We start from the raw sequence: 25,200 nt of genomic DNA on the forward strand, positions 1-25,200 counted from the left end.
AATGCATTTAACAAACCACAGAGCTGGAGGATTACGAGAATGTAAGAAGTTTTCATTCAGAGCTGAAAATTCACAATGCGTTGAAGTTGTCCTTTCAGACAACACTATCACTCAGACAATACAAAAAGGTGCACAAATACGCAACACTGTACATTTATTACACATCTTTATCTAAAGAATCAAAGTCTATATAAGAATTGTCTTTTTGTTTTGTTTGATTCATTTGTTTCCAAATAGACGTCAAGTGACTTAAATTACATTTTCATGCTAAGACGGTCCCCTTTTGTATACAAATAGTTACACAAAAATCACAGCAGACGTTACAGCGATGGGAAGAAACGCACATGACCAGAGTTAGTGTGTTGTTGGGATGCTGTGGTTCTGCAACAGGCCTTTCTACAGAAAGACAATCACCAATATGGGGTCCACAACTGACAGTCCCAAGTCTTCAGTTGCAGATAAACAGACATTTAGAATTAGGTGTACAAATAGAAAACAAAAAAGCTAGAAAGCCAGGACAATTGAAGGATTTAAATAAAATATACCACACCTCGCTGACAAAAAACAACCAAAAAAACCCTGATGTTTGCAGGTTATATTAATTCCCATGTTCCCTGAATTACTGTAGTACACATACAGGAGTAACAGTGTTCTGCAATCAATGCTTATACACTGACCTTCATCCAAAAAAAACAACCCAAAAAAACATTGTACCCTTAAACTAAGCCTGCAAATTAAAAAATCTTCTGGGTTAATACTTCACAAGAAAAATGAAGCAGATTATCTTAAACAAAAGGCAGTAAATTATTATAGATGTAAAGGTTTAATCTTACGTAGCCAACATCAGAATAACTGTTGTTGCAGAATGATTACAGCATCACAGGGCCCATAAAAACTTGATTTTCAATATTTGAAAAGAAAACAATTGTTTATAGATTAAAAAAAAGACAAAAACAGAAAAACAGTTAATTTACCTGATATGTCAAACAACTGTAAATACCTTTCAGATTTTCAGGTTGTTTCTGCATGTGGTAAAGCACAGAATTCCTGACGATTCACAGATCTGATGAAACAGTTTAAGTGTCTTGGCCAGATAAATCATTTGCACTAGGAGACTTAAATTATAAATTATCGTGCACAGAGAAACAATACAATAAAGGCTTAATTTTTGATAAACACAAGAAACCTAAATACTTACAGTGTACTGGAAAAAAAAAAAAAAGTTGTCTATTGCCAGAAACACTTCAGTGTCTTGAATAATGCTCCTTTCATGGAACCGTCTAGATCTATAAAAGTATCTTTCAATGTACAGTAAATATACAATGTTCAAATCACCTAATAAAGTAATTGACCAGTTATGTACAATAAATCGCTACTTTCATTTTCAACCTAGCATCCTCTCTCCGCTACCTAAACTAAATGTGCAGCAAGATCGAATTTCATTTTCAAAGGCAAATACAATGGTCGGAGAAGGAGATCTTGTATACAGCGAAAGGCATTTTTCAGCAATGCCATGTGGTCCCAAATCCTGAAGATCACACACAACAACTAAATAAAGAGGCAGATTACTGATAACTAAATTCATTCTGTCCTGCTTCCATTTAGTTTGACTGCTTTTTAACAAATCAAAGGAAATAAAATCACACCTGTCACATTCAGCGAGTAAGGCCCTGTGGTATTTTGAGCAGCCCAAAAAAAAAAAGTTAAAGAAAACTAAGACTATGTTCTCATGAACACAAAACGATGGGTTATGGACACTGGCATATTTCCATTCAGCCATGTGTAGCAGTATTTTGTCATACAATTAAAAATGTTAAATGATTGTCTGAATGATATTCAGAGCATGATGCATGTTAATAATCAAAATCATGAACTCCTAGTTCAGAAACTAGTTTTGGACATATGCTTTGTGTGGTTCATGGTAAATCATAATATACTGTATAAAAAGTGCTTTGTCGCAATTTGATTTCCTCCCCCATTTCAGCTTCTGAGTTCTGTACTTTTCAGAAGCTGCCGCCACAAATGCACAAGTGGGATATCCGCTCTTCTAGTGTTCGCTGCTTCCCTTCTAAAGCCTAAAATCTGAGGGTAATTTAACACCCACCACCACACAAAACAATCTGAAGAAATTTGAGCTGAAGTCCAAAAAACTAAAAACACATTTCAGTCCCCCTCCCCCAGTTTTTTTTTTTTTTTTTAATATAAAGGCAAATAACGCACATCAAAGTTCTAGCCGAAAAGGTCCTTCAAGTCATTGTTTGCGGAGGTGCTGGTCTTCATAGTGCTGTTCTGCAATCCAGGTTGGGAGAAGTTCTGGGGATTGAAGAAAGGGTTGGCCTGCATCCCAAAGCCTCCCTGTGCCAGCATGTTGGGTTGGGCCGGAGCCATGGCCATGTTCATGCCTTGGGCGCCCTGGGGCTGTACAAGCTGGTTCAACCACGGACTGGAAGTGGCAGTGGCGGTCACGGGGGCAGGTTTGGGGGCCATTTGGTTGAGGCTAACTTTGGGTTTCTGTGGTGTGAAGAGGGAGTCCAGAGCGGATAGGTTGGTGGGTTTACTCTGCTGAGGGATGCCCATGGGTCCCGGCTGACTCAACCCGCCCAGCGAAGTGAAGTTGGGTGTGCTGGTGGTGGTGGCCAATCCCCCGTACATGGTCTGGGCTGGGGGGCACATTCCCAGGTTCATGCCCGAAGACTGGAAGCTCAGGCCAGTGCCAAAGCCGTTGCTCATGGCTGCCATGGTGCCCATGTTGCCCCTGGGAGGCCCCGAGGAGAAGCCTTGTGTGGAGGCTGGTTTGGTTGCACTGAGAGACAGGCCGCCCATGGACGACATGCTGTCCAGAAGGGTGCTCGTCAGGTCCTTGGTCTGAAGAGGAAGATTTCTCATGTCATAAATACACCACAGATCCATGCAAGAAAGGTCAACAAAGACTTTTAATTGATTGATGAATTTATCTATCTAAGGATCTCTTGATATGGAGCTTCTTTCTCATGTCCTCCACTGTTGTGTACAGTTTCAAGAGCATTTAATCTCTGGTTATTTATACTAACAATAATAAGTCAGGGGCATTTGATAGGTGAAAACAAGAAATATATTTTCTCAATTCTGCTTTTGGGGGGGAGTTTACGTGCTTTAGGCAAGTTCCTTTTACATATGCTTCCTGCAAAACGAATTGTGAGGAAAACTCAAAACCTACCTTTTTTGCAGAAAGCCCAAAAGAAAAGTAAATTTTGTCACGTTTTCACATACAGTGGTATAAAATGCAAAAATCCTTCTTTGCATATATTTGGGTTTTAAGGAAAGCAGATGAAAAAGCTAGACACAATCACTGAGACACACACCATGCTTGTAGATTTTCCTGCCGAAACGCACCGTAATGGATGCACTACAGGCAGGGGAGGCGTGACAAGACTGACCTGCTTTGCCGAGGCTGTGGGTTTCACGTTCTGCGGTGCGAGAGGCTGCTGAGTCCTCAGTTTTGCCGCCTGCTCTTGCTCTTTAGCGAGACGCTGTTTTTCCTCCAGAGTTAGAGAAGCCTGGGAAAAGAAGGAAAGAGCACATTGACAAAGCACAGAACGTCCGTGTTATGAAACAAAGCAACCATGTAACACAGGGGTGTCAAAGGGTCCTGGCAGGTTTTCCAGCTCGTAGCTCTTGACGAATTAGACTCTAGACTCGAAAATGTTTAGAGGGTACAGTATCTTGAGGAGTCCACACATTGTACGATATCAGCTGCAAAACTAAAAATGTACAAATGTTAATCTAACCGAGAAAATCATTAAATCATTTGATTATTTGGGAGCTTCTGAGGGGACACAAAAATCCCAAAGCCTGCAGTAATTGATTCTGACACCCCATTGTCTAATACAACCTGTAGTTTTATTACAGCTGGGCCCATACAGTCAGGTTAATTATAACACCTGAGGTAAAAACATTTTCACTTATATCTCAGACTTTAAGTATGTTCAGCTCTGCAGATGCTTAAAAAAAACAATCAAAAGAGGAGATTACTCTGGATGGCTGCGGGACCGTCACAGAAGGACCGTTCTCTTTCCCGTTGACTCCGCCAGTCACCATGTCCACCACGAACATCCTGTCAATCTGTTAACAGACAGACGCATTTTAAAACACAATGTATAGTACACATATATTACACCATTATTGTACATGTATTACTAAAGGACAGACAAGAGCTAAACTCCTTTGTCACTTATTTGTTACAAGAATTTTGACCTCGGATGACCTCTCACCTGGTTTCCTGGGCTTGTCTTTGTCTCCTCCGATTTGTTTAACTGATTAGAGATATCCAAACCCCTAGACAAGAGACCGCAAAAGTCACTGAACACGGACAACAGAATATCAACAAGTTTAAACTGCAAACCAGGCACAAGTGTTAGCATTTCTAAAATAGAAAGATACAGAAATCCATCATGCAAAAAACAGTAAATCCCTCACCAAAAGAACTATCTGGAGCTTCAAATAAGTAAGATCTGGATTGAGGATGCGTCTGTTTGAATGCAGGCTGCACAAAGATGAGGCTGTTAAAGGAGCAGTGTTGTTTGAAGCCATGTCGTTTCCCTACCTTTGCTGTTCCTGCATTACATGTAACTGCTCCAGTTTTGTCTTGTGCTCTGCCTCCATTCGATTCAACATGTCTTTAATAACAGCCATGAAGGAGTTGAACTGGTGGAAGGGAAACAAATAAGAGTCATTGCTGATGACAGACCCCTGATTTACCCTATCCACACAGTGGGCCATACCAGGTCCTATGATTACTCTTTTACACAGGATTCCTGACCAACATGTTATTAATGCGTAATACACAATTTATATTGAGTGTGATATCCAGATAATACCTAGGTCCAAAAAGAAGGAGTTACACTACCCATAAATTCATTTGTTGGTTCAAACTGTCATGCAGGGACCATGTGCAGAATATTAACCACATTCCACCCTGAAAATGGGGTATTACTGTTAAGTGTACTAAAGTGCTTTTTGTAATGAAACACCCAATATAAATGTGATATTGAGGTTTAATTATAAATTACAGAATTTAAGTCCCATGCAATGTGAAATGTCCTACAGCAAGGTTTACCCCAGAAGTCTTCACCTGGTCAACTGGTCAGCTTTCCTGAATACAGGAGCTGAACTAGAAATGCTGGATAGGATAAAGATTGGAGTTATTCTCAGTTCTGCGTCTCACCTGATTGAGATTGAGGTTGTTGTCTATACTGAGAGAAACAAGGTGGGGCAGTACTTTCCCAGCCAGATGTTCTTTGGGAATGCCCAGCTTTTTGTGGGTAAACGTGCACTTGTAGATACCTATGAGAACACATAAAATCACAATTGTCATATTGTAAGAAATAGCATAGTCTGTAAGCACTAACTGAAAATGCTAGACACAGGGAGATTGTAGTGATTTGAATAGGATTTCAAGTTTAAAAATGTCAGTGTTCTTGACAGTAAGACCATATGTTCCCATTTATTTATGTATCTTTATTTTAATCATTTGTACATCACAAGAGATGCTTTTAGAATTGCTGCTATGTTACACTTCTGTGAATCAATTACTTCCAGAAATTTCAATCTGTAAACCTACACTGCACTTCTTTACAAACCGAGAGGGGGGGAGAAAAAAAAAAATGACGTTCATAAATAAGTGTGATATTGTAGAACCACCTACTGTTGAAATGCAGATCTTGGTTAGTATTTTGCAGGGAGCTGCATTTCCAGCTCCTGAACAGGCAGAAAGATCCTGCAAATTTTTTCATTCTTTATTTTATGTACTTACATACAATACTCTTCTAGATAACCACTTAAATTTTAGTTTATATCCAACCATACATTTACAGAAATTATAGTTTTCATTATAGGCTTCAGCTTCCCTTTAAAAAGATAAATCTTCCTGTTGTGGAATACAATAACAGATGTTGTGAACGATAATGAATAGGAGGCTTAATTTCTTTTCTAAAACTCACTCAGGCCATTGAAAACATCTCCGAAACCCCTTGGGACTATAAACACCGAAGGCAAAGCATTTAAACTTAAAGAATAAGGAAACCTTGGGAACTGCCAACTCCTTGCTTTAAGTGGGTGTGTTGTGATTAATCCTCATGGCTTGAATGCACTAAAGTTTATTTATCACTTTTACAGACACAACTGCTCATTTTTCTGAAACTGAAAACTGAAATCCCCTGTGAGAAATCACCTCCAAAGTTAGAAGAACAGTTATAACAACTTTTTCTTTGAAATAAAACAGTTGTATGGGGTATTATTTTTTAAATATATACCTTTACTATTTCACATTTAAGTGAAGTCTTTAACAACTCAGATTTGACAGCTTTGCAGCCCTAAAGTGACATTTGTGTGGTGTCGGGTTTTGAATGACAGCTGTGAGTGTGTTGCATGAGAGTGGGAAAACAAAAAAATACATTACCTAAAACTCCCATAAGCACTGCTGGTTCCCTGGATGGGATCTGCTGTAAGAACGGCAGGATTTCATCAATCACGTACCATTTATCGAGGTACTCTAATATCTTGCCCAAACAAACCAGTGAATTTACACGGACCTGCAAAAGGAATCGAGATTGAATTAAGGCAAACCAAGGTGCAATGTAGATTATGAAACCCTGAAGAAATAGGTTAGATTAGAATTTTCCTTTTTCCAATTTATCTTCTCACTAATCCCATTATAAGTAGTCTCTGTACTTCTAAGTATTGCAAAATACTGGGAGAAAGACAATAATCCATGTGGCACCATTCTGTTAAATCATTGGTAAGATCCTATAACTCTGGCTCTGTGAAAAACATACAAATTGTTGGCATTACCCTTGTCGATCTTAGTTGCATGCTGCCTTGTTGAATCTCAACAGAAAACACACCAAAATTGAGTGGATCTTAACACCTGGCGCAATAAGTTACATTACATTTTCAAACCTCCATCACCAACAAGTTAATGAATGATACAAATTATTAAGCCATCATTCACACACTTTCTTTAAGGCAATTAACTATGCATTCTGGAATGGAATGATTTGATTGTTCTGCTTTTTTCATATCCAGAATAATCTGGAATTCCCCAAGCACATAATTTATCTAGCCAGCACATATCAGAAATCAGACTTAAGGGTGCATTTGGAATATTACTAGTTTGCGTGGAAATTAAAACAGCCTAGAGACTACAATTTGTGAATGATGGCTCTAAATTCAATTCTAAAACCACTTAAACAGTGGTCAAGGAAGAAAAAGCACCATGGAAGCAGAATGGGATCTTTCTACTCACTGCCAGAGATGAAGTCTGTAAACAGGCATTTTTAATGCGGGGGATTAAGGAGTTCTTCATGGAGGGGTAATCAATCAAGTTGGCAAAAGTAGGGATGATGTTTAGGCAGAGTTCCTGTAAAAACAGAAATGGAATGATTGAAGAAAAAACAAAACAAATCACTCAGTTACTGATAAGTGGAGGAGATTTTGTAAATCCTGTTCTGGAATTGAATTCATATAGTGGAAACAGTCACTTGTACAGTGCCTTCTGGAAGTATTCACCCCCCTTGGCATTTTTCCTATTTTGGTGCATTACAACCTGTAATTTAAATTGATTTTTATTTGGATTTCATGTAATGGACATGTCAAAATTGGTGAAGTGAAATGAAAAAAATAACTAATTTAAAAAAAATAAAAAAACAGAAAAGTGGTATGTGCATATGTATTCACCCCCTTTGCTATGAAGCCCCTATATAAGATCTGGTGCAACCAATTACCTTCAGAACTTACATAATTAGTTAAATAAAATCCACCTGTGTGCAATCTAAGTGTCACATGATTGGAGATTGGAGTATCTGTCCACTTTAAGCAATGTTTTTATTTCTGGCTACTCTTCCATAAAGCCCAGCACTGTGGAGTGTACGGCTTAAAGAAATAAATAAGTAAACACGTTTGCTGTTCGCCAAAAGGCATGTGGGAGACTCCCCAAACATATGGAAGAAGGTACTCTGGTCAGATGAGACTAAAATTGAGCTTTTTGGCCATCAAGGAAAACACTATATGTGGCGCAAACCCAACACCTCTCATCACTCTGAGAACACCATCCCCAGTGAAGCATGGTGGTGGCAGCATCATGCTGTGGGGATGTTTTTCATCAGCAGGGACTGGGAAACTGGTCAGAATTGAAGGAATGATGGATGGCACTAAATACAGGGAAATTCTTGAGGGAAACCTGTTTCAGTCTTCCAGAGATTTGAGACTGGGTTCCCCAAATCCCCCAAAAATCCATTTTAATTCCAGGTTGTAAGGCAACAAAATAGGAAAAATGCCAAGGGGGGTGAATACTTTCGCAAGGCACTGTAGGTTACCCAGTCAGAAAGTGTATTAGTTCTGCCAAATAAGAGAGGCGATGCTGCTACCTGAATCTGAATGGACGGTGCTTCCAAAGCTCTATAGACCATCGGGAGGACACAGTTCTTAATGTCATCTGCAGGTGTTTTAGTCAGCAGCAAATCCATTTTTTGCAGAAAGATTAACAGAATCTGAAAGAAGGGAACGTCATTCTAAAAACAAATCTCAAAAACAGCAGCGCAACCCTATTTTTCAAGTTTAAAATATTAAAAAAAAAATTTTTTAAAAAGAGGAGATTACAATTAAGTAGCATGGGACAAATTCACTCACCATATTGCTAGCCTGAGAGCATGGAAAACAAAAAAACAAAACAACTAAATAGTAATTTGGTTACATATTTTGTAATTATTAAAGAAGTGTATTGTTCACAATTCTCAGAGCAGAGAAACCTTCACTGCACAATAGCTTTGTTGTTCATTATTCACAATTCACTACCCCAGGTTCAGTAAAATGGCTAAACTCAGTCAATTCACCATCATTCTTTGAAATTATTCCGTTAAGATAAACATTATTCATTCACTTCACTGTATGAAGGAAATGTTACTACTTCTGCTGGTTTTGAATCATTAGCAAATTAAAATTACCTTCTAGGAAATACAGAACAATTGTAGCAAAACCCTTTAATACATCAGCCATCTTAGCCTTGTTTTAGTGTGTGTTGTTCCTATGGGTGTCAATACCTGCACGGGTTCCTGCTGTTTGAAGACAGGGGTGAGGTCGGGCAGGATAAGTTTGATATACTCCTCTTTGGTGCACTCCTCAGCTATCAGCAGGACATTCGGCAGAACGAAAGGAACCATGTCCGGATTGACAAACTCCGAGGTCAGGGCTGGTAGGATGCGGTACACTACCACACGCTAAACGACACGACAACACATCAGACCCGAGCTACACTCCAGTAATGTTATTGTTATGAGAGATAGTACAAAGCATAAAAATATGTACTTGTCGCAAATATAAATATACACTCACCTAAAGGATTATTAGGAACACCATACTAATACTGTGTTTGACCCCCTTTCGCCTTCAGAACTGCCTTAATTCTTCGTGGCATTGATTCAACAAGGTGCTGAAAGCATTCTTTAGAAATGTTGGCCCATATTGATAGGATAGCATTTTGCAGTTGATCGAGATTTGTGGGATGCACATCCAGGGCACGAAGCTCCCGTTCCACCACATCCCAAAGATGCTCTATTGGGTTGAGATCTGGTGACTGTGGGGGCCAGTTTAGTACAGTGAACTCATTGTCATGTTCAAGAAACCAATTTGAAATGATTCGACCTTTGTGACATGGTGCATTATCCTGCTGGAAGTAGCCATCAGAGGATGGGTACATGGTGGTTATAAAGGGATGGACATGGTCAGAAACAATGCTCAGGTAGGCCGTGGCATTTAAACGATGCCCAATTGGCACTAAGGGGCCTAAAGTGTGCCAAGAAAACATCCCCCACACCATTACACCACCACCACCAGCCTGCACAGTGGTAACAAGGCATGATGGATCCATGTTCTCATTCTGTTTACGCCAAATTCTGACTCTACCATCTGAATGTCTCAACAGAAATCGAGACTCATCAGACCAGGCAACATTTTTCCAGTCTTCAACTGTCCAATTTTGGTGAGCTTGTGCAAATTGTAGCCTCTTTTTCCTATTTGTAGTGGAGATGAGTGGTACCCGGTGGGGTCTTCTGCTGTTGTAGCCCATCCGCCTCAAGGTTGTACGTGTTGTGGCTTCACAAATGCTTTGCTGCATACCTCGGTTGTAACGAGTGGTTATTTCAGTCAAAGTTGCTCTTCTATCAGCTTGAATCAGTCGGCCCATTCTCCTCTGACCTCTAGCATCAACAAGGCATTTTCGCCCACAGGACTGCCGCATACTGGATGTTTTTCCCTTTTCACACCATTCTTTGTAAACCCTAGAAATGGTTGTGCGTGAAAATCCCAGTAACTGAGCAGATTGTGAAATACTCAGACCGGCCCGTCTGGCACCAACAACCATGCCATGCTCAAAATTGCTTAAATCACCTTTCTTTCCCATTCAGACATTCAGTTTGGAGTTCAGGAGATTGTCTTGACCAGGACCACACCCCTAAATGCATTGAAGCAACTGCCATGTGATTGGTTGGTTAGATAATTGCATTAATGAGAAATTGAACAGGTGTTCCTAATAATCCTTTAGGTGAGTGTAGTTCTTATGTTTATTATGCTGAGCGTGTGGAGACAATCAGTTCCTACTGACTAGAAGGAAGCCTCCATCTCTCTTCTCAGCTTACACCCTTCCTAACATTTTATTGCCAGGGGACAGAATCTCTCACAAACTCTCACATCTGACAAACTGCTGCCTGCAGAGAGCAAGCAATCAATACTATTAGACAAATGAATCTGAATGGGTAGCAGCTCAGTTTCTACTGGACACAAATGAGGAAGCTCCATAAAGATGTGTTTGAAGCACATTAAGATAGAAAATGTACTTTTAGAGAACCACGCAAAACAGTTTTGGAGATTTGGTAATGTTACTATTGGACAATCTGTGGGCATCTCCATTGATTGAAGCAAATTGAAAGCACTCCAAAACAACAACACAATAACATACCTTGGGCAATTTCGGAAGGATCTTTGGAAGGCCCTTGTAAAACTGTGATTTCTGAAGGTTGTCTCTTTGGAATAAGGAGTCAAAGTACTGTAGTGTCATCGCGCCAACATCGTCAAAGTAGGGAATCTGCAAGTGCCGCCAAAATTACAATAAAATGATCACAAAGACATTAAAGATGATGGTATTAACATGTTGAAATCTTTGCTTGCTTCCGTTTTCAGTGTAAATGTCACGTGACAAACAGTGCTAGGCCTCAATTTAATCTAGATTCACATTATTCAGGTGTTTTACATCTTAAAATCAATGTGGATGTCATTCTTTACAAAAAAAATAATTCCACAGCTACCAGAAACGCCTTCTTCCACAAAAATGAAATAAAATAACAGTTGCAGCCATATCGCAAAATAACTTTCCTCTGAAGCTTTTCTTGCCGCATTTCAGGTTTGATCTTTCAAATCCCTGTCACTCCACTTGCCTTTGTCATCTGATCTGCATCGGGCCTCACGGTGGGGGTGACATTGAGCAGCATCTTAACATGATCACGCACCTCCTCGGGAATCTTGGACAGAACACTGGGGCTGAGGCGACTTAGCTGGATAGAGGAACACAAGAGCAACACAATGAACGCACACAAGCCCATTCCACCTCGGAGCGGGGCGTTTGTTTAAATTGTCCATCTGGGTAATTCTACAAGTAGTAAATGATCAAACTTAGGACAGCATTTTTCAAATCCCAGTCCTTGAGGTCCACAAACTATACAACTGTATCAGTCTCTTTAAATTATCATATACAAGTCTCTTTAAATAGGCACAGTTAAGTGTATAATCAGTTTAGTTAACCAATTGTGGCCGGTAAGGACTGGATTCAATTTCAAAATTTGGGGCTGCAATAGTCATGGACTATTTGATCTGACCTACTGGCAGTATAGTCTGCCCGTGCAAAAGTGACATTATGCAGAATGAATCTGTGAATTTCTACTTCTAAACCAAGTGCATTTAAAGTATAATTTCTGTGTGCATCTAGATTAGCAAATCATTTCTTCTACCACCTGAAAATTCTTCTGACATTGACTCATGAAAGTCAGATAAAATAAATACATTTAGAACAAACATACACCGAGGACAACTTGATTATATAAACATTCAAGCCTTTAAAGTCAAATTAAACATGTTATGATTTATTGTTATTTTTAAATTAGACATACATTACATTTTTCATGCAGTTGTATTCTTGGGGGAGAGGGGGAACGGGGGAGATGTCAGTGTTCAGATCTTTTGCAAAAACAAGAAACACACTGATGCACAGCCAAAAATATAGATGGAAGTGAAAGGGGTGTTTTATTCTTTATCACCTGATCCAGCTGTCTGCTGAAGCTTTTGAAAATGTCGTGCTTGTTAACTTCAAAGATGGGCTTTCCTTCATTAAATACTGCATGCATGACAACTCCCATGGAATACATGTCACTGACTGATTCACAGCTGACAGACAGGATGTATTCTGGTGCCAGGTACTCTGGGTTAGGGAGGCATAGAGAGGGGAGGTTGGGGTCCCACTCTTTGCATGAGTACTTTGGCTATGGAGAGAGAACAAAACAGAAAAACAAGCACAAGAAAATAAGAAACTGGAATAACTATTTAAAGAATCATAGTGTGTTTTTGCTTCCCTTCACATTGATCAATATCTCAATATAAAACCACATTGTTACTCCAAGAAAATCCCCAAAAATAAATATAATAATAAAATAAAGAGCATAACACAAGCAAACAAAAACACAGCCGTGAAATTTTAATATGATTTACAAGCTGGATGGATTTGTGACAGAAACCATTTTCACACAATGTCTGATGAGGTACATTTTTGTTATTCTTCACATTTGTATCCAAAGTGGTGCAGCTCCACAATATACACAAAACATGCTGTACAGCCATATTAGTCTCAGGTCAACAGGTCCATTCTGTAGGAGTAACAAGGCACCTTGCATAGCATGTTACATCAGCATCGCTCCCTTAAGACTTGGAATAAACTGCATTCAAGCCCCCATGCGGTAGGGGAGTGAGATTTTGGCATGTGGTTAATTTTTTTTTTTTATAATACTTCATATATTTTTAAAATCTTGTTGATCTGTGTCAGGTCTTTTATCTTTATTTTTCCATGCATTTTAAAATATTAGGTTATCAGCCTCCTTTGCCACTACTGCCTATTTGAGTAAATCAGTCAATACATAAATATAAAATCGTGTCGATCCCTGTCAGGTCTTTTTTCTTTACATTTTATATGTTGTTTCTAGACATTAAAAAATGTGATCAGTCTTTTATACCAAGACTGGCTGTCTGAGAAATAGAGAAATAGCGGTATCATCCAAAAGTTGCCTTTTGGATGCCACCCCCCCCCCAACCCCCCCCCAACCCCCCCCCCCGGTCAGATACATCTGAGGTGTGCACACAAAACTTTTTGGCCACCAGCCACCTGGTCACACCCCTTCATAAATCTCCTGCCATAAGTAAGCTAGAATAAAAAAACGAAACAACAACAAACAGTACAAGTCTCATGCCTAGTGGCATCTCACCTCCTGCTCCGAGGCGTTCAGTGACGAAATACTGAAATCGAATCCCATGATTTTCCAGGCCCCACTTTTATTCAAAATGATATTCTCAGGAGTCAGGTTCCCATGGACCATTTTCACCCCACTGTGCAAAAACGACAATCCTTCAAAGATCTGTATAGACAAAATACATTTAAAAATTACAGCCATTAAAGATGTACACAAAAAGGCCTCACAGACATGCTTATCCATTGGCCTTGATGGAGAATTCAGTGTAGAAGAGACCAGAGAAATTTCTATGAAGCAACAACTCAGCCAAGTGACAGTGAACAGCTGTAACAATGATCAAGTCATCTTCTTACCAAAAAAACCCTTCATCCAAGGCAGCAGATGAAACTTCAAATAGACTTTAAATCAAACCACATTCCCCACATTCACACTCTTAATAATGAAGCAGTATTCTGTCAAAGAACAGTGTAACCTTGACAACCAGAAAACTAGATTTGTTTCACAAAAACTGAATGTCTGTTGGCCAACAAGAGCCATGTTTTATTGCACTTTGAGAGTTTTGAGTGTGTGTGTGTGTGTGTGTGTGTGTGTGTGTGTGTGTGTGTGTGTGTGTGTGTGTGTGTGTGTGGGGGGGGGGGGGGTTCTTAAGATACTGACTTTAAGAGCCTAATCTGCTACTTGATACGTGGGTTCTGAGACCAAGACGCGCTCTCTCGCCATACAAGCACACGATGAGATTGTAAAACAGCTCGAGACACTGCAAAAGGGTCAATAACTCTGAGCTGATCAATGCACTAGGGATCATCTCCCCAAGAATGACAAGTGCCTTTGAATTCCCGATTAAGAACAGACACATCACGATTCCCTCATTCCATGCTATTGATTTGATGAAAACCAAACCAGGGCCATTTCCAAAGCACAAAAATGAGATTCGTCATTGACAAAGCAGATAATGCAAGATTTGCAAAAAGCTGAAAATCATTTATGACAAAGATGCAGACAAATTAGCAAGCTGCTTATTTTGACAAGCTAGAAAATTAACAGCTCTTAATTAAAGAGGCTTTACAGACAGCTGTTAATTAAAATCTAATTAAACCAATTCCTGATTATTTTATTTCCATACCTCAAGGTTGATTCACTGTAACCATTATGCATATGCCTCAAAAACAAGTATAGAAATCACATAGAAACAGCCTTAAGAGAAAAAAGATGCAGTAATATTCAAGATGTTGACATTGGGTATAAATTGCAGAAGCACAGTCTATATAAAATAATGTCAAGTCTTTGTTCCGGAGACAAACAGACTCAGGACGTTTTGTTGTTGGAAGAAAACATGGACCTTACAGGCGTGATAGGACTTGCAAACCTTGAATCATGGTTCACTTTCTGTCTCATGTTACAGCTCAGGTTCACAACACTCACCTGTAAGAGGCCATATTTGGTTTCGACGTCATAAAGCTTATACTCCTTAATATCTGCGGGGACAGGGCTCGGCAGGTTGTCCCATTGCCCAAGAACATTGGATAGACTGGCAAAAACAGGTTCTGTGCAGAAAGCTAAGGAGTCCCTATAAATAACAAGAAGACAATTAATGCACCCTTTTGCAAATATGTTCTACACACATATACGTAAAGTGTTAAACCATGTAAAAGCCTATACTAATACTAATTTCAGTTAGTAATTTGAGTTTCTCCTTTTCTTTGCGGTCTATACTCAATGCCAGCCATTGTGCTGGACATTATAAACTGCATTTTATTCTCATCCAAAGCAACACTAACTCTTTCAATAGACACAAATCAGTAATTACTTGTTAAAAGCCAAATTTCTAAATAGCACAACACCATACAGTTTCACTGTAACATCTCTTTCCTATTTTTATGTTCTGCAGTAACTCAGACTGCCATAGCAAAGCAACATTGGAAAAGAGAGACAAGTTCGGGCAAAAATATTGAACATATTCTGACTAAATATTGTGCAATAAAGGCTGAGCTTGTGTAAATAATAACAATAATAATCTGGCCATATAATGGAGTAACATGACTTGATTCCATTGCTGCTGGAAATATACCCGATATATTCTGACAATCAATGCAGAAAGGCCTTGTGGAAATGTCAAAAAATTTGTTTTGACATAAAAACATTCAGGTGCCTTCGGGTTCATGAAATCAACTGAAAACCTTTCAAAACAAAGACAAGTTGCAGTTCTTACCGTGACTCTTCAAGAGGATGCTGCACAGTGAGCAGGCGTGGATGCCTCAGTCTTGTTAATTGCTGAACGCCTCTTTTTAGAGAATCTACAATCTGGTCTTTATCATACTTCTGGTACTTGTCTATTACCTTCTTGTCGAAGACAAAGACTGCTACCTCCTGGAAAACAAAAACAAATTTAAAACATTTATAAATCCACAAAATAAGTCTAATTGAATGTTGTTTTATGCATTTAGAGAACACTGGCAAAGTTCACTGCGAAACATGCAAGCTGATACTGCCTAGCTAAAAGATTGAGAGTATGCACACATATCGGTGTCAATGCAATTCCTTCATAAAGACGTTTATATAGTGAAATTAGCAGCGGGGTTACAAAAGCTTGAAGGCAGCAAAACAGAGAGGATTTACTTTTCATCTTCGTGCTGAAATTAGCTAGCCAGAAACTGCTGCACAGTAGAAATATGACAAAGCCAATTTGAGTCGATAGTTGGTCTTGCATCATACATTACATCATACGGGATATTATACACATTTCTAATTTGTTGTAAAGATAATCATTCTTGTCAGCTAGCACATATCTGTATGTATGTGTATATATGTGTGTGTGTGTGTGTGTGTGTGTGTAGAAGAATGATAATTCTAGCTTATGGTACCACTCTGTCATGGAGGTAGGTAACTAAGATGTAGCTGTTTTTGAAGTCAGTCCTATTTAATGTCATCCAATGCACAATCAACCTCCCACCTGCTTGGTTGACTTTTTGGTGCCATTGTAGATCCTCCAGCACAGACCTGGTCCACCACTAGCAATGTGCCGCCCAACTTCAAACTCCCTGGTGACAGGGTTCCCCATCACAGCACTGGTAACATCTGCGGTTACCTTGGTGACCGTGCTTTTCAGCTTACTGAGCATTGACTCCATGGTTTCCAACTGTCTGGCCGCGTCACCTAAAAACATAGCCAGCAATATTTTCAAACCCTTTGCAACCAAGGACACAAAAAAGGTAGCTCAGCTGCTAAGGGAAGGTTTTGGTTTTGTTCTGGCTGCAAACGGAGAGAAAAGTGCCAAAGCCTGCCCTAAACTGTGCCACATTCAAAATTATGGAAGAGTATTTAGAAATATAGAAAAGGAGAATTTTGAAAGGCATTTTTATTTTACCAATACATTCATATTTACTGTGTGCAGTGCTGAATTTGCAAAAATGCAAACACCAGCTACCTATATTTTCGGCACAATTTAATTTTGCTTACAAGTGACACTTGTGCTAGTAATAAGAGAATGAAAAGCATTCGTTAATGCTGGAAATAGAAGTTCAAATCACTTTTGTGGACACCTATAAGCAGTATGTCTGGCCACTCAGTGACTATGTTTAAATTATAAGAGAAAATAAGTGGTATCTTGTGTATGATCCAGATGTTACTACATTGTTTTCAGGCTGAAAAACTCTGGAATTGAATAAATAAACTGCAAGCCAGTCAAGATAGTGTGCTGAAACTTCTCTGATCAAAAACCTGCTGTTGCTCTATGCACAGAATAGAGCAGATAAATAAATTACATGCAGTTCAAGTGCCACAAGGTATGACTTATGCTGGGCCAGCTTATCAAAACATGATTAGAAATACAGTATAGTTGTTTACCACTGAAACATAATCAGAACTGGATATTTTACATATATAATTGGATCATGTTCCACTTGAAACAAATAATAGCAAGCTTTGCTCCATCCCTTTAATCTCTCAAATTACAAAGTAAATAAATCTTGTTTTTAATATAAAATGCAGAAAAGAATATTTAAAGGCAACTTATTTCATACAGAAGATGAGCAGCATCAAAAAGGACCCCCACCATCACCACCAGGCCTGACAAATAGGCAGTAGAACAGCTCCAGCTAATCCTTAGGGCTCAACACTCAAAGCAAAATCCAGGCTAAACAGACAGCTGATCTTTCATCTTTTTATCTACATTTTTTTCCACTCCTTCTCGAGCATCTGCTTAAAATAACTTCAATTAATGCCATAGAGTGTTTGTCAACACTAGGGAAAGGAAGAGGAGAGAGAAAAAGCTGAAAAAGACAACATTCCCGTATCAAGGGAAGTTCTCTCTGTCTGCAAAGCCCAGCCTCCTGCACCCCGGGTTTTACAAAGCCCAATACAAATACGTTTTTGATGGTGTCCTGATGTTGATATGCACAATCTGTGGAGAGTGCATCTCCAGAAGTCAATAACTTAAAATTAGGAGATGTCTGAAATTATTATACCGTTCCTAAATGAAGCACACCCAGAGCAGATCGGTGCACATACATACATACATACATACATACATACATACATAAATAAATAAAAATCATTGATGACTACCTTTTCATTTAAAATTCATATTTTTAAGCGAAACATCAGTTTCCTTGGGGATGTTTTCAGTCTTGCCATATCTAATATCTGCTTCACACGTAATCGTGAAACCCTGGATAGAAAAGTTCAATGTAAGATTCTGCACATTTAGTTTCGGATCCCATCTAATCCCATTAAACCCTTTGTTGTGTACTATCCAAACACCAGACTTTCAGTCCAAACAACAAATTCTTCACACACCAAAAGAAAACAAACCCAACAAAGCAAGTAATTCAATGAATTACAATAGTATTGCATGCGATTACAAAGTTAAAATGTATGTAAAATCGCTTCAGATCCTGCTATCAACAGATATTAAACATCAACAATGTGAAATACTTACAGGCAACGAAATCAAATATTTCCAAACATACACATCAGGGTATTTCTCGACAGGCATGATGATGATGATGATGATGATGAAATCTAGGCTACATCGAGAGCACCAATCTGTCTCGTTTATTTCTAACTAGAGCAGCTTTTATTGTGGACAGAACACAAATGCAGAATACATGGCGAATACACTGACTGTAGTTTTTCGTTGAGGTACGATACAGTTGGCCTTACATAATTTTACGACACATTTAAAGCATCTGCGGATGTCAAGTCTGTTCCCAAAACAGGATGAGGTTGGCGGCAACAACCATAAGGAACCGAATCCCTGTAGACCAGATTGTCGGCAGAGTACAGGAGCAGGTCCCCACGCTGTACAATACGCTGAATTCAAAACACCTTGCTAGGCCCCCCTCAGTCAATGGTCAGCTGCTGTTTCGTGTAGTTCCCAAACGTCACTTTATCAACACAGTACTGCTAACTACACCACACCGACCCGAGACGCCATTTTTTCGTTTTCTGTGGAGGAACAAAACAAACGCAATCTTACCTGTGTACTGGCTAATGTGTCAACGATTTCTTGATCCTAATTTAGAGGTTTAAAAGTGGAACCCGTCATTTGTGGCAGCCCTCAACAGCCTCCATATCTTCCAGCGTACCAAATTCTACCTGCTCTGCTTTACGTCACTTCCGACATGAGACCGCCACCGCCGCCCATTTCACGTCATGTGATCAGCAGTGTTGCGGTAGGGAAGTGCAGGAAGTGGCGGCTGTAGAGTGTCAAAGATGTTACAGAGAAGAATGAAAACAAACAGGATTTCCAGTATTTGACGCGACAGGTTTTTTTTTAACGTCAGTCTCCCCAGTGTGTAAGTGTTGGTTCATGCCAGCCTTTTATTATCATGAAGAAAATGACTTGCTAGCTTCGAAAGTCAGTGTAATATTAGTTACACACCACTAGTTGTTTTTTCACGTTTAACATTGCTTAGAGCTGTTTATATACATTCTTACCATATAGCTCTGGAACGCTGAACTTTGGATGTTCAAATTATTTCTTATATGGATAAGATCTGTTTTTAATTGAAAACAGTTACATTTTAAATATCATTCATTTCACCTTCTGGTGTTCACCTAGGTACTCTCAATGGAGGTATGCAACCAGAAGAAACCACCTTTTCAAAACACTGCATAAGAAAAAGTGTCAGATACCAATTCATGTTTTATTATGAGTACTGGATAAACAATGACTTAAAGTTTTATAATGACAATACACATACAATTACACTTTTCAAATCCATTAATTTTAACAAATTATTATTAATGGCAAAAGATAAAGAATGGAACTATACCTAATAGACGAATACATTGTACACATAGTGACAGATTGTGAGGGTGTGTTAGAACATATTGCCAAAAACAGCTAATATAGGCAGTTTCAGGTATTTTATGTAAATTAGATTTTATTTTAGGTGTATCCAGGAGATAGTTAAAAAGGTTAGTGTAATGAAGTGAAGACCGATTTTAAGGTATATTAGTGTTATCACGTTTAAATCATTTAAAAGCATTTAAATTATGTTGAGCATCATGCTAGTTCTTATAAATAATACCTGAGTTTATAATCAAGTTTTGTTCATGTATCATAAAAGTGAAAACATAAGTAGTTTTCCAACTGGAGCACGGGCACGCATGTCTCTACATTAGTCAATAATTAGAGATTTTTTGTCTGCAAATACAATAGTTGACAACAGATTTTTGGGCCATGGCTTTCAGCATCTGCTACAACCAGCTGTTCAACAGGACTGCAATAAAAGGTTAATTTCCAGTGTGAAGACAACTTCTAGTGCAAAAAATTCCATTAATTAAAAAAGCCACCCTTTATACTTAAAATCAATAAAATTAAACTACTTCCTTGAAGGAAAGCATTAACGCAATCACAGAGGCACAATTTAAATCACAGCCAGCAGTATTAATATCTAATTATGTATTGGAAACCTACATTTAACCTAAATGTACCTTTGTAGTGTATTCATATATTAATTTATACTAAAACTCCATTCACCTCCAGTCTGGTTAAATCTTTTCATTAGAATCCACTGGACAAATGTTTTAAGAAGATCACTGGGTGATGTTTCTCAAATTCCTTCATTAGCCTTTTTTTCTCTTTCACAGGGAGGGTGGTGTTCTGAGTTAGATCCTGGATTAGCTGCTGGAGCTGCTTCATTGTTGCCAGTTCCCTTTGTTCTTCATACTGCTCCACTGTCAACTGCTGACAGAATGTGAACGCTGACAACGAGAAAAAAAATGAAATATATATATTATAAAAGCAAGATAGGTCACCGAAAGAGGTTTCAGAAATCTACTTTTGCCATAGTGCTAAGCCACTATTACAGTATAAATTCAGCTTCATTTTCAACCCACTTTCAAACTTAATTCCCTACATGTGGTGACTGATTAAGAACTGTTAAAAACAGGTCATTTGACTCCCTGTCATAATAATGACAATTAAGAATGGAGGTAGAATGAAAACCAGAATTCCCCTTCAACCTCAAGGACTGGAACTGCCTACACCTGGTTAAATCAAATATAATCTATCTTTAGAGACACTGGTGTAAAGAGTATTTTTTGCTTCATATTATACATGGAAGGTATCAGAAACTGAACTTCGATACTGTATGCATCAGCATAGCAGGGTGAAATTCTACTGGAGCACTGGAAGTGAAGAAAGAAGACCTACCAGCTGTGGTATCTGGATCTCTTCCTTGTTGTAAAGTCTGAAGCTGCTTGGTAACTGTCTCTATCAGTGATACTGGAGTCTATTTCAATGAATATTAATTTTAAAAATGGTTAGATTTATGCATGAAGTAAATTTGATTTATCATTAAGTGCAGCTTTCAAAAACAATGTATATTGTATAGTTAGGTCCATAAATATTTGGACAGTGACAAAATTGTCATCATTTTGGCTCTTTACGTCACCACAATGGATTTGAAAGGAAACTATGTGCTTTAAGTGTAGACTTTCATCTTTAATTTGAGGGTAGTTACATCCAAATTGGGTGATCGGAGTAGGAATTACACACATTTTTATATGACCAATGAGTTTTGAAGCATTTGGCTGAATCTGAGCAGATAATATAGCCCTAAACACTTCAGAATTCATCCTGTTGCTTTTGTAAGCAGTCATATAATCAATAAATACAAGGGAACCAGTTCCCTTGGCAGCCATACATGCCCATGCCATAAAACTACCTCTGCCATGCTTCGGATCATTAGCAGTTCCTTCCCTTCTCCATATTCTTCTCTTCCCATCATTCTGGTACAAGTTGATCTTTGTCTCATCTGTCCATGGGATGTTGTTCCAGAACTGTACAGGGTTGTTTAGATGTTTTTTGGCAAACTCTAATCTGGTCTTCCTGTTTTGGAGGCTTACCAATGGTTTACATCTTGTTGTAAACCCTCTGTATTTACTCTGGTGAAGTCTTCTCTTGATTGTTGACTTTGACACAGATACGCCTACCTCCTGGAGGGTGTTCTTGATCTGACCAACGGTTGTGAAAGGGTTTTTCTTCACCAGGGAAAGAATTCTTCTGTCATCCACCACAGTTGTTTTCCATGGTTATCCGGGCCTTTTGGTGTTCCTGAGCTCACCAGTGCGATCTTTCTTTTTAAGAATGTACCAAATAGTTGATTTGACCACACCTAATGTTTTTGCTATCTCTTTGATTGGTTTGTTTTGATTTCTAAGGCAAAACTGAAGGCAAAATGCCCCAAGAACAAGCAGGAACTAAAGACAGCTGCTGTACAGGTCTGGCAGAGCATCACCAGGGAAGAAACCCAGCATCTGGAGATGTCTATGGGTTCCAGACTTCAGGCTGTCATTGACGGCAAAGGATTTGCAACCAAGTATAGAAACTCACAATTTAATTAATAATTATGTTAGTTTGTCCAAATACTTTTGAGCCCCTACAATTGAGGGGACCACAAATAAAAATTGGTGTAGGAATTACACCCTTCACCCAATTTGGATGTAACTACCCTCAAATTAAAGATGAAAGTCTACACTTCCTCATCTTGATTGTTTCCTTTCAAATCCATTGTGAAGGTGTAAAGAGCCAAAATGATGACAATTGTATCACTGTCCAAATATTTATGGAAAATACCAAAATTACATAGCAAATGGGTTATTATACTTATTATCATCTATATACTATTACCATGGTTCTCTATATAGTTTTGTTTTAGGTAATACTGTTACATTAGTGTATACCCTGTAGCTGTTTAGGGGATGAAGTACTACAGTATAGTTGCATAGTATATCCAAAACTCATGGAGCCTACCTTAAAGAGTTCAGTGTGGTTCTCCATTAGAAACAGGACCAGCTGATCAGTCTTAGTCTTTGACATGGATTTATTATGCACAATGGCTTTCTGGAAGGTCCGGCACACTACTGAGCTGTTGTCATACTGTGCATAGAAAAGTTAAAATAAATTGGTAAAAAAGTATTGGAAAAGGCATCCTACAAGCATCACACAACTCTGTACTCCAGGACAAGCTCTTGTTCCCCACTGCATGCTATAGTTGTGTTTAAAAGTTGATAATCGAGAGTGTAGGTGTGGGTCACTTGATACCACTATATCCCTTTCTTGGCTGTATATTGCAGTACCTTCCAATAATCCTTACCTGTTTCTGCAGCCTGTATCCCTCAGGCTCTGCAGCCACTGCCATGAATGCCAACAGTCTGCGCAGTTCATCTCTCACATTGGGCTCCAGCAGTCTCAGACACAACTGGGAGGCTTCAAAAGCTTGATGTCCCTTGTCCTTTTCTGAAACACCCAACAACCCAAACATTAGGGAAAATAAAAGCACTGGCATTCCTTTTAACTTGTAGTATTTAGCCTGTTTCATTACGCATGCATCTTCATTACTTATTCAAACATCATTACACCCTTTAAATCACATTGTAGATAACTCATTTTCATATGCATTGCAAACATGCTTTGAAGCTTGCATCTTTCAGCAAATATGGATGCTAAGAAAATATTAACAACTTAATGTTTAAGCAAATACACTCATGTGTTATTTATTACCAAAAAGTTCCATGATGCCCATATGAATGTCAAAATAGCGGTCTGTTAGAAGTGGGTCTCTTTCTTGACTATAGTATTTTGAGATGGTATCAAAGAGCAGCCTCTTTTGCATATTCATCCTCTGCTTTTCATCGGCACACTGCTGAGATAAGTGCTCCCCAGTGATCACTATCAGCTGGTCTGGGAAATATTCCAGGCAGTCAGTGGCAGCCATGAGCCACATGTCCAACCTGATGACAAAACAAGCGCAACAATCTGAGAAGTGGCACATTTTCCTGTCATCTAAACATTTTCAAAATGTTTTAAATTAGTCTGAAAAGTGCAATTAGTTGTTTTGCTGGTTTTAAAAGACAATTTCATCTAAATAAAATACAAATATATAAATCTTCAGAGATTGCATGCTGTATGTTTATATAGAGTATACACACTTTAAATATATTTCAACTTTGTGCAAGCATACTAGATTAGGTTAACCCAATTCAGTTAACCTGTTGGTCATTTGTGAGTACTGATTAACAGACACACCATGGACTGTAACACAGGGAAAGACAGAAACATCCAGTAGCATTTTCTGTCACACAAATTGAAAATAATCTGCACTGAAAACCTGCACTATGGATGAAGCTATTCTAAGGACAATAGGAGCATAAGGTTGTTTAGCATTACTGACTGGGGCAGGTTTAGGCTCTGGGTGACCTCTCTGTCCACACAAGTATTGGAGATGACAAGGTCATCCTGATTACACAGCGGAACTGTTCTCTGCTGCTCAGTCTTCACAGGTGTTGTCAAAATTCGATCCAGGACAGGGAGGTCAAGGATCTGCAGCAGCTGTAAAAGAGTCTGCTGTTTCCACACGTCCTCCACGACTGGGGGAACACAGAGCCATACAAAGCAGAAAGCCAAGAAGGCAGAGAGAGGGAGATTAAAAGATTAATGGGTTAAAGGCATCCACAGCCAAATACATACAGTACATTAGTGAGCACATACAAAGCATGAATGTATAATATAGACATACAGATGTTTACCATGAAGCCTCATCTTATCTAGAGACCAGACCATGAAAACAAGAGAGGACAGGGAGGTGTGTTTAAGTAAAAGGACAATGGGAAAATGGCAAAATAGCAGAGCACATCTTCAATGGGAAAATTTCATGAGGGATAATTGATTTAATAGTCTGTCAGGGTCTGCTTGTTCATCATAATAAAACATTTAACTACCAGATGCAGAGGCACAATCACAGACAAATCCCAATTCCTTCAATCAGGTTACAAATATGGCTTCATATAATAGAAGACACATAATGTATGTAATTATTCACATCAGAGAACAGATGGACTTGCTAAATGCCTCATCAAAATTGTAATTAAATCAGCTTGAAGCTTAGCCCTTAAATGTGTCACTTTTGTCTATTGCACAGTATCAGACCCAAACAGTGCTCTTCTCAGCCAATTTTAATAATGGAATGGAAACATCTGTTCACGGATCTGTGCATATGCTTTGAGCCATCCACAACCAATGACAGTTCAGCATGATCCTAGAGCCTGTAACTCCAACTTTTCTGTTATATTTTATGTTATGTTTGAAGATGGTTTCACTTTGGTTCTCATAAATTGAAGATATTGTGGGGTTGTTAATAAAATAAATAATTGT

The 25,200-nt window shown here is 38.7% G+C and overlaps 2 protein-coding genes and 1 long non-coding RNA gene across 5 annotated transcripts; 1 reads left to right on the forward strand and 2 right to left on the reverse strand.

Annotated features, from left to right (window-relative positions):
- Positions 1-137: 137 nt before the first annotated feature.
- On the reverse strand, positions 138-19,151 carry scyl2 (SCY1 like pseudokinase 2). 2 transcript variants are annotated; one of them, XM_066705493.1, is made up of 19 exons: positions 19,015-19,151; positions 18,102-18,204; positions 16,489-16,691; positions 15,748-15,905; positions 14,961-15,105; positions 13,554-13,703; positions 12,339-12,560; positions 11,463-11,579; positions 10,988-11,113; positions 9,075-9,251; positions 8,403-8,525; positions 7,283-7,396; positions 6,437-6,569; positions 5,204-5,322; positions 4,583-4,683; positions 4,251-4,314; positions 4,012-4,101; positions 3,417-3,536; positions 138-2,865 (listed from the first exon to the last, which is right to left on the reverse strand). In XM_066705493.1, the coding sequence occupies exons 3-19, from the start codon at positions 16,663-16,665 to the stop codon at positions 2,230-2,232; spliced, it is 2,772 nt and encodes a 923-aa protein (XP_066561590.1). In that variant the 5' UTR covers positions 16,666-16,691; positions 18,102-18,204; positions 19,015-19,151; the 3' UTR covers positions 138-2,229. The 2 variants fall into 2 exon arrangements, with proteins under 2 accessions (XP_066561590.1, XP_066561589.1); XM_066705492.1 differs by lacking the exon at positions 18,102-18,204.
- A 20-nt stretch (positions 19,152-19,171) lies between these two features.
- On the forward strand, positions 19,172-23,344 carry LOC136750427 (uncharacterized). Its single transcript, XR_010816866.1, has 2 exons — positions 19,172-19,333; positions 20,634-23,344. It is a non-coding gene; the product is annotated as an uncharacterized LOC136750427 (long non-coding RNA).
- Positions 19,666-24,416, reverse strand: depdc4 (DEP domain containing 4; the record flags this gene model as incomplete). Of its 2 annotated transcripts, XM_066705495.1 has the most annotated exon segments (6): positions 19,666-20,747; positions 21,199-21,277; positions 22,801-22,926; positions 23,144-23,286; positions 23,551-23,780; positions 24,221-24,416. In XM_066705495.1, coding segments are annotated over 6 exon segments (974 nt in total), but the record flags the coding sequence as incomplete, so codon positions are not given.
- Between the last annotated feature and the right edge of the window lie 784 nt (positions 24,417-25,200).

The sequence above is a fragment of the Amia ocellicauda genome, chromosome 5 (assembly GCF_036373705.1).
Source record: "Amia ocellicauda isolate fAmiCal2 chromosome 5, fAmiCal2.hap1, whole genome shotgun sequence".
NCBI classification, from domain to species: Eukaryota; Metazoa; Chordata; class Actinopteri; order Amiiformes; family Amiidae; genus Amia; species Amia ocellicauda.

Excerpts from the sequence above, each read along its gene's own strand:
- scyl2 (XM_066705492.1), bottom strand. The coding sequence starts at position 16,665 with ATGGAGTCAATGCTCAGTAAGCTGAAAAGCACGGTCACCAAGGTAACC. Across the intron at positions 11,580-12,338 it reads TCAGCAGACAGCTGGATCAG|CTAAGTCGCCTCAGCCCCAG; the intron begins GTGATAAAGAAT and ends TCCTCTATCCAG. Across the intron at positions 11,114-11,462 it reads ATGCAGATCAGATGACAAAG|ATTCCCTACTTTGACGATGT; the intron begins GCAAGTGGAGTG and ends CGGCACTTGCAG.